The sequence below is a fragment of the Miniopterus natalensis genome, chromosome 12, assembly GCF_054644295.1.
Source record: "Miniopterus natalensis isolate mMinNat1 chromosome 12, mMinNat1.hap1, whole genome shotgun sequence".
In the NCBI taxonomy this organism is placed as follows: domain Eukaryota; kingdom Metazoa; phylum Chordata; class Mammalia; order Chiroptera; family Miniopteridae; genus Miniopterus; species Miniopterus natalensis.
The window spans coordinates 64,324,448-64,338,746 of NC_142092.1; the positions used below are offsets into that span (position 1 = coordinate 64,324,448).

Consider the following 14,299-nt stretch of genomic DNA (forward strand, 5'->3'; position numbering starts at 1 on the left):
TGTATTTTCCAAAGATGACTACATGAACATATATCCCACCCCACATGTTCAATGTGATGCTGACACAGCTCCACAGAGAGCTGGGGTTCATGTCTCTCCCTTGAACTAAAAAGCCCATCTTTGTAATTAACTCAATCTATAGATTGAAGTGGAAATTATGCTGCATGATTTCTAAGGCTGTCGTGCTTGATTCTCTCTCTCTTAAAACATGCACTTTGGAGACTCAAGGCGCCATATGCAAGTCAGGCCATGTATGAAGCCTCCATGCTGAGAGAACATATGGATGGATGGATGGATGGATGGATGGATGGATGGATGGATGGATGGATGGATGGATGGATGGATGGGTGGGTGGGTGGGTGGGTGGGTAGATGGATGGGTAGATGGATGGGTAGATGGATGGGTAGATGGATGGATGGCCAAGGAGCTTCAGCTATTCAAGTCTTCAAAGCCCTAGCACCAAATATGAGGATATGACTTTAAGATGACTCAGCCAGAGTCATCATATGACCACAACCACAGAGAGACCCTAAACCAGACCAACTGAGTTCCTCCCAAATTCCTGACCCACAGAAAGATGAGAGACAAAATAATGTTTTTTTAAGCCGCTAAGTTTTGGGGTGATTTGGCACACAGCAATAACTGTTTAATACAGAGATCAGTGTGTGTGGGTGGGAAGATGGACTGATGCTCAACGGATGACTTCTCTATGAGGAGCCCAGGAAATCAGCAACATCTTGTGCTAATATGAGGCCTTGCACACCTCTTTTGTCTATTCCAATAGCCACCTGCTTACCTTCCTATTCCAAACCATTCTCACCTCAGCTGTTTATCCATACTTCTAAGAGCCCACCCTCCAAGCTCTGACTCTGATTAATTACCCTTTTGCCCCTAAACAAATTATCAGCATATACTTTCTGAGATCACCTAGTCCAAGCCCTTACTGTATAGCTGGGGAAACTGAGGCCCCAAAAGGGAAAAGAAATTACCCCAAGACCATGGTTGAATTAGGAGCAGGGCTCAGACTAGAGACCCGGGTTATTCTCCTCCGACAGCCTGTGGGCTCCGGGAATCCCGGGTTTGAGTCCTGCCTCCACCACTGACTGCCTGTGACATAAGTCCCATCAGGGCAGTGAGCGATGCCACAGGCCCTGGCTGGTATGTGCCAGAGCTCTTGGCTCCAAGCATACCTTACATCTGTCTGGGCATAAATTTGCATTCTGAATCCAGGAGGCCCCAATTCCAAGTATGTCAAATGTAATTAATTACAGCAAACCTTCTGCAACTGTTTTCAAACGCAGTATTAAAGGCTCTGTGCGCAGGAAACACACAACCCGCTGGTCTGTGGAGGTGCTGCTGGGAGCTGCGGAATGGGAGCCTGGGAACCCAGACCCCGGGCCCATGGAGTGAGGAAGACAACTTCCCAAGAAACCATGGATCAGTACAACCCCCATGAGGGCATGGGCAGAGCATCCAAAGGACCTGGGTTCAAGCCCCAGCCCAATCACCAACTCCACCCCTTGGGCAAGTTAGCTATGTAACCTTGGGCAATTCCTTTCACCTCTCAATCTCAATGGCCTCATACTTAAAACAAACAAGCAAAACCCTGCTCTCTAGAGTGACTGTATTAAGTGAGACAATAGATGTTAAATGCATAGCCCAGTGCCCAGCAGGTAACAGCACTCGGCAAATGGGTAATAGAGTTCCAGGCAGAAAAATTCTATTTTGCAAAAATCAACTGAGATAAATAAGAATGCTAAACTTCAGCCTTTTGCTAGAAAGCATTCTTGATTAAAAAACAAAAATTTGTAAGGCTGAATTTCCAACACATGGCTCAAAGTCCTTCCAAAACAGTAAGAACAGGGCTGTAAAGTTAGAGACCTGGGTTCAAGTCAACTGTGCTGCTCCCCTGGGGATAGCCGCTGCTCTAGTCTCTGTACCCGGTCGGAGGTCAGGGTTGCTCCATGACCTGCCCACTCCACCAGCTCTGTCCACTATGGCAGTACGCCCTCTAGCTCTTCTAGAAGCCTTGCTTCCCAAATCAATACAGAGAATATACACGACTTCCCAAGACAACGGCTTCCGGGCCCCCAGGACCCATAGTCCACAGCCGCTAATGGGACCTGGGTTTCTAGGTCCTGCACTGTACTCTCTTTCAGAAAAATCCCAGTTAAAACCCCAAAGAGTCTACAAAAAAAACAGACTTTGGAAATTTTTGGCAAGTGAAGAAATTATTGGGGGTAATCTTCTAGATTTGCTTTTGCCTGCCCTGTCTGATTTACTTTCTTCCTTCCTAACAGTTTAATTAATGTTTAGGGGACTGGATAAGCAACATGGGAAACAGCTTAATTTTTCCTCCAAATTACTAATCTCAAATTCTCAAAGTCAGTATCTCTCTCCGCCAACCCCCCGTCTCTCTCTTTTCCCTCCCCCTCGTCTCTTTCTGTGTGTCTCTCATTAATCCCCATGACCCTTCGTTTTAACCACCTCATTATGCTGATATCTACAGCACTGCATCCCCTTTCCTTTTCAATCCCTGAGCCTTGCAGTCTGTCTAGTCACCCAATGGAGGCGCTGTGTGTCTCTGACCAAGTCACTCCCCCTCTCTGAGGGGGACAGGCTGCCTAGCTTAGATCAGCACTGTCCTATGGAAATACAGACTACATAGGGAATTTCAAATTTTCTAGTAGCCACATTGTTTTAAAAAAAAAAGTTAAATACTGAAATTAATTTTAATAATGTATCTTACTTAAACCCAATATATGAAATGTTATTTCACCCCATAATCAATATTTTAAAAATTATTACCGCCTGGCCGGGTGTGGCTCAGCGGTTGAGCGTCGACCTAGGATCCAGGCGATCAGGGTTCATTTCCCAGTCAGGGCACATGCCCAGGACGCGGGCTCGATCCCCAGTCGGGGGGGGGGGGGGGGAACGATACACGACAGGCGATCAATGACTCTCTCATCATTCATGTTTCTATCTCTCTCTCCCTCTCCTTACCTCTCTCTGAGATCAATAAAGACATATTTTAAAATAAAATAAAAATTTTAAAAATGAAAATAAAAATTATTACTGAGATCTGTTACAGTCTTATCCTACTAAGTCTATAAAAACCCGTGTGGGCTTGATGCTTACGGCACGCCACAGTTCAGCTGCCCAATAGGCACATGTGGCTATGGTTACCAATGTGTATTGGCTGGCACAAGTTTAGATGATCGCTACATACCGTTTTAGCTCTAGACTCCTCAGGTCCAAAAAGGAGACCAGCCTCACAACAAATTCCACCTCAAGCAAGTAGCACCCCAGGGAAGTTTCTTTTCCCTAAGGCTTCATTTCAAGCGGTTTCAGTTTTATTTCAGGTCAGTTTCACTTTCTGCATTCCCAGCATACAGTATAAGAAACACCCACATAAACATACTTAAATTTTTTTGTTATTTTCCCCAGTTGATGAAATTACAAAAAAAAAAAAAAAAATGTCCAGCATCCAAAAATGTCTTCATCTATTCTCCCTGGGTATCCCAAGTGCCCTAGCCGTGTCCACTTGGCTCCCAAAACTCTGAGCCCAAAATAAAGCAAGATGCAAATTCTCTGCGAAATTTCACCCTATGAAAATCCCTGTCCGCAATTCTCTACAGCAGTGTTGGGGCTGGTGGGGATTCGTCTGGCAGAGGCTCAAAACTGAGAGGTAGAAATGGCTCAGCCCTCAGGCGTGCTGTCTTGGACAATAACACATCCAGTAAGCAGGCCAAAACAGCTACTGACTTTGAATGTTACCAGCAAGCCAAGAGCTTGCCGGGGGACACTCGGGCCTCAGGGACAATCAGGCTTCCTCTGCTTTGCAGGAGTTAATTCCACCCATGGGAGAGATATCAGGTTTTTTCTCCCTGGGCGACCCCCAGTCTCACCCCCAATGTCACCCCACCCCCACCCAGGATCAGGGCTGGCCCCTGGGAATCAAAGATTCCATCCCTGACTCAAAGCTCACTTCACTAGAAAGCAGGTTTTCTATGGCAGACTGGGGAGCCGAGCACCACCTGACTCCATTTAGTCTCCTTAGCTTATATATGAAGCCTCCTTGTGCTTTGTCAGCCAAAATATTTATATCATTTTTCTGTCGACTCAATACCATCCTCACCTCAGCCTCCCTCCTTTCACTTTTAAGAAAAGAAAGGCGTTGTCGCCAGCATGTTTCTCCAGTCCTTCGCTGCTTCTGAGTCCACTGTGCGATGCTCACAGGAAGCCTGTGAGGGGTATATGAGTGGACTGTTCTCCCACTGAACAGCAATAAACAGAGGCTGTGTGAGTGGGCCCAGGCCCCAGTGCCTCCGGGGCTAGGCAGGTCGAATACCTGACTGAAACGGGAGGAAGGAGGAAAGTGACCAAACAGGAGAGCACATGGACTGTCAAAGGTCTAAAAATTCCAAACTTTTTAAACCTTAGAACAGCAAATAAAAAATAAAACCAGATAAGGGACCAGTTCAACTTGTGGGCACCCATCTGTGACTCTGGGTTTAAACAATTTACCCAACAGGGAACTAATAATTAGTGCTAGTTACAAAAATTAACATGTGTTTAAAAATAACACATATACAGGGCCTCTGTTTAAAAAGCACTTTCAAATAGGTTATTTCACTTCATTCTTGTGAAGGACTATTCCATCCCATTTCCCAGATGCAGAAATTAAGATTCTGAAAGGCTGAGAAACTCATCTGTGGTCCTACAGTGTGTACACAGCACACGTGTGGCAAACCCAGGTCATCATCCAGGAACCCCAGGGCCTGCCTGGCCCCTCTACCATGTCAGCTGTACTATAGGAGTAAGGGACACCGCCCCACCCTGTGGCCCAGCCACCAGTATCCCCCCTTTGAAACCTGATCACTCCAGGATCAGGCAGAGAAGCAGGTCATCCAGCCCTGCTTTGATGACAACCCCGAGGGTATCTAATTATAACAGTCAAGAGCCTCTATTTCTCAAGATCAAATTAACTCTAATTCCTTTTGACACAATGTATGTGCAAACAGTAGGAAAAGCACTGGTTGAGGAGTGAAGAAATCTGAGACTTGAGGTTCCACCTCTACCTATTCCATGAGGTTTTAGACAAATAACTCCACCTCACTTCTGTGTGTGTCGATCAAAAGTGCCAAATTGGCTACACCTTACTGACTGGTCACATCATACCAAGGAGGACTCTGAGGCCAGAGGTCAGGCTCAGTGGAAGAGACTGGCATGCTCGATTAGCAATGTCGGCCCCAGGCCTGGACACGGGGAGCGGTGCCATGTACGTTACTTATTCACCATTCTTGGGTTAGATGATGTACCAATAACACACTGTAGGTGAAAAGCTTTACAAAGATTTTTCTCACGTCCCTCACAACTTTTTACAACAATCCTGGGCCACACCTATCATCATCATCACCATCCACACTTTACAGGCAGGAGAACAGAGTGCAGGGAAATGAACTGGCAAAGATGATAAACAGTGGAGCAGAGAAGGGAGCCAAGCCTTGTCCCTGGAACTTCAATCTGTTCATTCCACCCTTGGAAATGTCAAACTGGTGCTCCGCCACCAGCAGGATGGCTTGTGCATGTGGCTGTACAGAAGGGCCCCACTAACAAGGCATTGCCACTTCCCTCCCACTGACCACTTATACCTGTACGAGAAGCAAAGCTACGAAAGGAAAGGGGTGCTAACTCAGAGCTCCAGAAGCTTCTTCCAAAGTGAAGTCCTGCCTCGCTGTACAGATGGAGAAGCTGAGCCCAGAGATAAGTGAGGTTAAAAAACTAAAATAAAATAAAATAAAAATAAATAAAATAAAATAATAAAATAAAATAAAATAATGAAATAAAAAGTGCAGAACTAGAAATCCCTAATATCACAGTCCACCCCACCAGGAACATGACTTTCTATTCCCTTAATTCCAAGGTGTCCAAGACTGTTAAATACACCATTGATCTTGTAACCATTTAGAGAAGAAAAAAAAATAAGAGGGAGAAACTGTTCTCACAGAACACATCTATTGTAACACAGATCCCAATTTCAGGAATAGGAAAATATGGGAATATGACTACTGAGGAAATATGGTCTGCCACCTCAAACTGGGATCCTGTGCTCACTTGCTGAGCTGATCCATACATTAAGTGTTAAAAACTGCAGTGTTTTATAAAACTTACCAAAAAAAGATTAAGCAAATAAACAGAATGTTCTCAGTTTTGTCCCATAAATTGTCCTTAATCTTTGGCATCTGCAAGCCAGAAACCAACTGAAGATGAGGTCTAGTTGAACATCAAATCACATAGTCACTTTACGTTTAAGGGGCCTATGTGTCCAGGGGTTCTGCAAACAGCCCCCTAATGTCCGGTTCCTGGACCCATGGCCAAGACGATCAGCTCCTAGAGCAAACACAGGGTACTGTCAAGCCCCCTCCCCCTCAAGGCTTCCCCCATTTCTACATCCTCAGAAATGCTGAGTCCCGTTGACCACACTTGCCAATCGGCCATCCGGCTGATGAGCCCAAATGGCCCCCAAGCCATTTTAAAGAAAGGGTTTATACAACAGAGTGAAAGGGGTGGGAACTTTTAAAAATTCCCCAAGATGTACAGTCAAAGCAGCATTATTTCCACCCAACAAGCCCCCTCTGCTTTTTCAGAGCCAGCTCGAAGAAAAAGTACTATGGCTCTCTAATCAAACACTGGTTTAGACCAAAGGGCCAAACCCAATGTGGCTGCTTGCATTCCGCTAGATTCAAATCCTACTGACTGGAGCTATCTCCAAAAATCAAATTAAGTCATCAAATGTTGAGCTGCTGCTCTGTGCCAGACCCTAGAATGAATAACCCATGATCTCTGACCTCAAGGAACTGACAAGCTGGCTGGAGAAACCGAAATGCAATCAACCAACTCTCATCTGTGGGTCCAGAGCATTCGGGAAGCACTGCAGGGTGGGGAGAGATGAACTCTACCTGGGGAGGCTCGGGAGGGCTCCACAGAAGCGGATGTGGTTTCTCACGGTGGGGACATGAATGAGGGAAAGGGCACTAGAGACAGGAGGCCCAGCGTGAGCAGAAGCTCAAAGTACACAGTTCACCAGGATTAAGATTTATCGCTTTTAAATACTGTGCCACAGGCTTTGAAACAAATCCAGAACTATTTGGAGGAGCTAGAGCATCCCTGGAATGAAAGCACTGAGCACACCTTTGACAAGACGTATAAGGCCCAGGAGATGTCTCACCCTGGTCTCTCTTCAAGCAACAACCAAAAAAGGGTACCTTTTCTATTGTCACCTAACTTTGCCCATTAAAGAGAAGCCACCGTGTTTTATTTTCAGGACTTGTTACCAGGACTCAATCTCCCCAAATGGAGTTCCACTGGCTACTGGGTCAAGAGGTAACTAACTAACAAGTGTTGACCACCTTCCAAGGACCAGTTTCTAAGGACTACCTGGGTGTTGTCACATGTGCTGCTTCATTTAACTGTAAAGAACCCTTCAAGGTCAGATTATGACCCCTCTTTTCCAGACGCAGAAGCTGTGGTTCCAAAACCAGCAGCGAATTTCCCAAAGCAACACAAAGCTAACCATCCAATGAGGTTGGATTTCAAACTCTATTCTGGTTGACCTCACATCCAGCTTTCCACTTCACCAGCTGAGTAAATGTCAGAAAATTCTGACCTAAGGCCTATCCTGGGGAAATTTCCACGTTAGTTCAGAAATGAATTTCACCTACAGACCATCTCTGGTTCCTCTCCTCCCTCCCCTCGAACCTCACCTCCGGCCTTACTCACCTGCTGTGTTCTTACATCTCCAGCCTTTCAGGCCATCTTTATTTAAACCCACCTCCTACAACTGCCTCCTTCACCTTTCAACTTCGATGGCTCACATGCTAGAGTTTCTAGCCATCATTTGTCACTTTTAACTACTGCATTCTGGCCTAACCCTGGCAGAAGACTACTTTGCGACAAATAAAAGGGAGGTGTGAACCAGAAGAGGCTAAATGGATGGAACTCATCACCACTATCAGCTGAAATGCCTCTGAAGAGATAGGGCTCAGGAAGGAAGTCCCATCAACAAAACCAAGAGCTTTGAAAGATGTGTCACTAACTTTATGAGGCCACCCCGTAACAACTAGATGGAACACTGGTCTGATCCTGTGCTGCGCAACACAGAAGTCACTAGTCATGTGTGGCTGCTGAGCACATGAAACGTGGCTGATCAAAAGACTTAACACGCCCCAAATAAAGAATGTAAAATAGCACAATAATTTTTATGTTAATGACATATTGAAATGACAGTATATTGTGGATATATTGGGTTAAATAAACTATATTATCTAAATTAATTTCATCTGTCTCTTTTACTTCTTTTAAAGGATTACTAGAAAATTTAAAAATACGTATTGACTCACGTTTGTGGCTCAAATCATATTTCTGTTGGACAGCACTGGTCTGACATATTTAAAAGATGGGGAGACTAACACAGCCATTCTGGAGTGTTTAGGAAGTGAATACAGGCAAAAATATAGACATATGCAGAGAGTCTGATTAAAATTTAAATACAGCACAAACATGAACTGTCTAACTCCAGAAAAACTCCTCTGGCAATTTGAAGTAAAAGTAAGGAATAAAAGTAGTTGTGACAGCTCTCCCTCCCACCAAGATAGGGATCCCAAATGACTCCAAATCTCCTTTCCAGCAAGAAAACCCGGCGAAGGTGCAGCCTTCACTCGAGCACCTGTCCTTCAGGTCTCATCCAAGGCCAACAGGCTGGGGTGCGAGCCTGACCGCCACGCAGCTGAGACTTCTTCACAGGCGGTCCCGAAGGCAAGCTCAGCCAGGGGACAGGCACGTGGCACAGGACACCTACCCCACAGGGCTCATGTAAAAGTCAGCTAGGATAGTGAGAAAATAACATATAAGCAGTAAAGTGTAATTGCAGCGCATCATGGTGAGTCGTGTCGTCCAGCACCTTTCAAATTCTTTTTCACCAGGACTCAGTAGCAATTTCATTTCTTATCGTGCACATACATCAGCAAATATAAATAAAACAAAAGTTTCACAAGACAGCACTTAACCCTCAACACTGTGCTATGCCTCTGCTGGGCTTTGGTCTCCTGTATTCTATTTTATTTTTTTATGCTGATGGTGATCCACTAACTTGACTTTACAACCCATTAATGGGTAGTGGCACAGTCTAGCCTGGGCATGGTAAAGAAGAGGTGCACTCTCCACTCTGTGATAGACACTGCGCCCCACTCTCCTGAATGTGAGCACATGGATGTGACCTCAGAATCCCTCTCAACACAGTGACCCAGGCAGCAACAGTGAATCACTTGGAGTCAGAATCAGAGATAAAACCTATTGATTACTATTGCTCTGATCCCAAGCTCTCATTTTACAAATGCAAAAACTGAGGCTCAGAAGGAAAAAGTGATTTGTCCAAGGTCACAGAGCAGGACTGTGGGAAAGCTAGGACTCCTGTGAACCCACAAATCTACCTCACTTTACAGCGGCAGGAAGGAGACACAACCGACATGAAACACTACAAGAACATAGAAAAAAATTCAAATTTCACCATAACCAGGAAAAGTCGGCTTAGACATCCAGAAGAACACAGCAAGGAAGTTCTTATCACCTCACCAAGGAAAAGACATGAGGGTTCTGAGGTCAGAGGAAACAGCAGGCCAAGAGCTGAGTCAAAGGTGGGGGGAAAAATTGTGTCTGACAATGGAGGAGTTTTTAAACTCTGTTTCTCAAATGAAACAAACCATTGGCTGTTTATTTTCTAGGACCAGGGAAGAGGTCAGCCTTCCACTGACCAGCCATCTTTGTTGCTTTCCTCCTGCAAAAGCAAGAGGCCTTGTTCAAGTTCACCACTGTGCAGGGCTAAAGTATAAGCAAACCCTGTTTCCTTGCTTGGTCCGAAGTCAAGCTATAAAGCAGGCCCTTGAAATTTCAAATCTTATTAGGGAAAAAAAAAACAAAACAACTCCTTAGACAGAAAAGCAAAACATTAAGCAATAAGAGTCTCCACTGTGAAAGAGTATAAATGATCTTTCACCAAAATAACTCAGCCCATCGTCAAATTACCACCCCTCAAGTCCAATTTGCCAGATTTTTTTGCCCAATATTATAAGAACAGACATTGGCTAATAAAAATTAGCTCATATATCCATTTCTGGTCACACTTCCATCTAAAATAGGAGGTGAGAGAGGCAAGGCCCAGATCAGATCTCAATCCTGAGAGACGCCAATAGAAACAAAAGAAAATTGACCCCGCCTCCAACAGTACCATCATGCACCTCTATTTCCTCTATAACAAACATGATCAGAATAAACAATTTGTTTTTTTAAGGGAAAAACAGGTCTACCAAACAGAAATGATTTTCAATTTCTAGCCAGAATTCCCTTTAAAACGTAGACAACAAAATTTCAGCAGAATGAAATGAAGGAATCTGAGTTGTGTGTCAGGAGAGCCAGGACACACAAAGGGACATGCAGCAATTATTTTTATTCCTTGCACCAGAAATAACCTGTTATCTACAACCCTGACTTTTCTCAGATGTCTGGTAGGGGTGCCCACCTACCCCTCCCCAGCCCAGGGCACAGCTCTCTTCTATCTCTTGCTAAACTCAGGTCTACTGTCTCATGAGGCGACCAGAGCCCTTGGAAATGGTAAATTCTTTGACCGTCCTAGACATCGGCCTAAATAATTCAACAGAAAAAAAAAATTTTAATTATGCTACTTAAAAAAAAAAAAAACTCATTCCAAATATGTCAGAATGTGGCCAGTCAGCCCTGAAGGATTTTGTTACTAAAAAACTAAAATCTCCCAAATGCAATGGCGATGATGGGAAATATCAAACCTCTGCCACTGTCAAATATATTTCACAGAATTCGTATCCCCTTAGAAATCTGAATTTCTACAGAACAGGGTTGGCAATCTATGGACTGGGGCTACCATTTCTTTCAAGATCAGCTGGTGGCTGGTGAAAGGGGCACAGGGATTCCTGTCCAAGCCCTGTGTGAGCCACCATCAGCTCCCCACCCAATATCCCACCCTGCAAATGTTGGCAATATTCCCCCCTCTTGAACAGAAAAATTAGAACTTTTTTTGTTTGTTTTTTTTGGTCCAAAATCTCCAGCAAGTTCAATCAGATAGTAATTCATTACAAATAACCTTCAACTTTGGATGGGTACCTTATTTTCATCTGTTAAATTTTAATTCGGTCAATATTTGTCTTCTAAAAAAAATCTTTTTGTTTCACCTTCATTTTATTCATTTTAAGGCCAAAACATACATCAAATGCTGTTTGCACATGTGCTTTCATGTTCCGAAGGCAAGGACCTTTGGGTTTGGCTTTTGTTTGTATTTTGATTTTTTTTCCTTCAAAAATAAAATAAAATTTTGATGCTAGAATCAGCTGAACTGACGTTGTACCCCATGTTTTTCAGCCAAGTAAGTGTTCCACTAGAGAAGGTGGCTGAGAATCAGAATTTTCATCTCCTCTCTGTCCTTCCCTTTTTAATCTTTCCTTCTTAAGTCAGTAAAATTTGTGCTCTGTTTAAAAAAAAAATCACAAACACCTCAAAATGATCAAGGTTGGTTGATTTTTAAACCCCTTTGAAAGTAATCAAATTTGTGATAAAAAAATACTGAATGTTAATAAACTACCAAGCCCACATCACAATCAAAGAGGCCTGAAACCAATCTGGATTTTTTTTTTTTTTTTTTTTTTAGTAATAAATTTTTCAAATTGGTAGAGTGAGCAAGCAGAGAAGGGAAAAATTCTTCCTCCAAGAATTCCTCAACCCTTGTCTTTATCAACTGATTCAGTTCCATGTTCATAAAAAATGAGCTTCTGTGAAGCCACTGTTAGTTTTTTCATAATAATGTTAATTATGCATATCTTATTTTAATGGCGGTCTCTCCTACAAATCTGTGGGCTACTCAATTTGTACAATGTAATGAATTTACATTATTTCTGCTGAATCAATTGCTCAAAAATGGTTTCTGACATTTTGTGAACAAAACAACAACAAAAAAGAAATGTCTAGACCTTTCAGGAAACAAAATCAGAAAACAGCCTTAATGATTCCATCAAAACAAAACAAAATAACACAAAACCCAACAAACACAAGGAAAAAGAGGATTTCACTCGAACTTTTCCAGTTCCTGCTTTTCTTTAGAACCTTGGGATTTAAATGCAGTAAAATGTAAATGCAAAATTTAAAAAAAAAAAAAAAATCTACAATTTCTGGGTGTGTCCAAAGCCCACATTTTAGGGTCTATTTTCTCTTTTAAATCCTTCCTTCTTGGAAATCGAAAAACTTAAATAATGCCAAATAGTAAAATTAGTCTTTTTTGCCCGCTGAGCTAAACAAGTTCCAAATTACAATGAAGTACAATTTCTAATTGCTTCATAAAGCCAATTTCTCCCAGTTTTCCCTAAACTCAACAATTTCCCTCTTTTTCTCATTCCAATTAGTTTTTTTCTCAAACTAAAATGAGCTGGGCAGCCAAACTGACTGGTTTTAGGAGGCTTTTTGCTTTCATCTCTTCAAAAACTGAATTCATTCAAATTCCAGCTTTAATTTTCATTTACATATTATCTGGATTTGGCTTCAGAAATAAAAATTGTCTTCCAGCTTCTGGTAAGATCAAAGAGAACATTTTCACCCCAAAAAGGAAAAAAAAAAAGAATCTCTTCCCCCTCCACTGCCTTATAGTGCAAACTTTTGAAAAAATAAGAAATAGAAAATATTTCTTTTCAATTTTAATTTCTTTTTTTATTTACAAAATAGTATCCTCTAGGTGGCGTCGTTTTAATGGGAAAAAACTACCGTTTGAAGAAAAATTAGAAAAAAAAATGAGAAAGGGAAATATGGCCTAAAAAAAAAAAAAAAGAAAAAACATTGTTGCAAAGATGGGGGGCCAGGGAGGAGAGCCCTCCCGGGGGGTCACCGGGGACCCGCAGCGCTGAGAGGGTCAGGGGGAAATTGCAAATTTGGAGGGGAGGGGGGACAGCTGGAAGGGGCTACATTTCTGCAAAATGTGAATTGTCCAAACTGAAATGGCTGCTCTGTTCTCTCACCGCTTTGTTTTCTGGGCTCCGGTCCGAGCCCGGGGCCGGAGAGGGCGCCGAGTGAGGGGTCCGAGAGGACGCCCCCGCGCCTCCCCCACCCTCCTCGCACCCCGCGGCGCCCGGGGGGTGCCATCCAGACCCCGACCCTCCCGTCCGCGCCCACAAAAAGCCCGCAAACGCGCCCGGGCACTTCGCATCCCGCAAACCCGGCGACCAAGTGGCGCAGCGCCCGGGCCGCGGCCCCCGGGCCCCCGGGCCCCCGCGCGGTGCCGCCCCGGCCCCCGTCGTACCTGCGGAGCCGCCGCGCCGCCCGGCTGGTTCATGGGTCCGCGCGGGAGGAGGCGGCCCCGGCGCGTCCTGCTCCTCCCGGGCCGGGCTGCTGGTGCGCGCACAATGCCGCCGCCGCCGCCGCTCCCTCCTCCGCCCGCCCCGCTCAGGCCGGGGGGGCAGGGGCGCGGGGGGCGCGCGGGGGGGGCGCCCGGCCCTCGCCCCCACCTCCAGCCCGCACCCGCCGCCGCGCCGCCGCCGCCCTGCCCGCCGCCCCTCGCGGGGCCGCCGCCGCCCCCGCCGCCCTGCCCGCCCCCGGGGCCGGCCTCGCCGCGCCGCCCGCGAGCTCCGGGCCTCGGCCTCGGCCTCCGCGCCGCCGGCCTCCCGCCGCACACAAAGCCGCCCGGGCCCCGGGCGCGCCGCTCCCGCCCGCCCGCCAGCCCCGGGGCCGCGGCGCACCCGCCCCCCGAACTTTCCCGCGCCGCGCCCTGCCCGCCCCGCGCCCCCGCGCCCGCGCCCCGCGCCCGCCTGCGCGCCCCCCCGCGCGCCGGCCCCGCCGAAAGGTCATTTTCACGTTGGGAAAAAAGTTTGGGGCGCTGCCTCTCAGCGGAACGCAAGGGGTTAATGGGAACTCTTCGGTTTCCCCCATCCACCCCCCCAAAAAATCAGATTGATTTTTTTGAAATAAAGTTTGACGAGCTGGCCTTATGGAAGGCTCTGGGAAGGTGTCCCTGTGGCCCCTGCCGCCCGGCCAGAAAAATCTAAGGTCATTTAAACACAAAAGTTTGAAGAGCTGGCCCCATGTCAGACAGGAGCGCTCGAGGGGACTCTTTCTAGCCCCCCAGTCAGATCGATTTTAAAAAATATTTGAGGAACTGCTTTATAGTTATATGAAATGCAGGCGAACAGAGTATTTCTAGCTACCCTAGTCCAAAAAAATTTTTAAAGAACGT

General features: G+C 45.5%; 1 protein-coding gene across 9 annotated transcripts in view; it reads right to left on the minus strand.

Moving 5' to 3' along the window:
• The window catches only part of ZNF618 (zinc finger protein 618), a 150,403-nt gene extending 136,948 nt beyond the window's left edge, over positions 1-13,455 (minus strand). For all 9 annotated transcript variants that reach the window (XM_087822873.1, XM_087822872.1, XM_087822871.1 and 6 more), the window contains exon 1: positions 13,370-13,455. In XM_087822873.1, coding sequence (XP_087678999.1) covers positions 13,370-13,402 — 33 coding nt within the window. In that variant the 5' untranslated portion in view covers positions 13,403-13,455. The remainder of the gene's footprint in view (positions 1-13,369) is intronic.
• Positions 13,456-14,299: the final 844 nt, after the last annotated feature.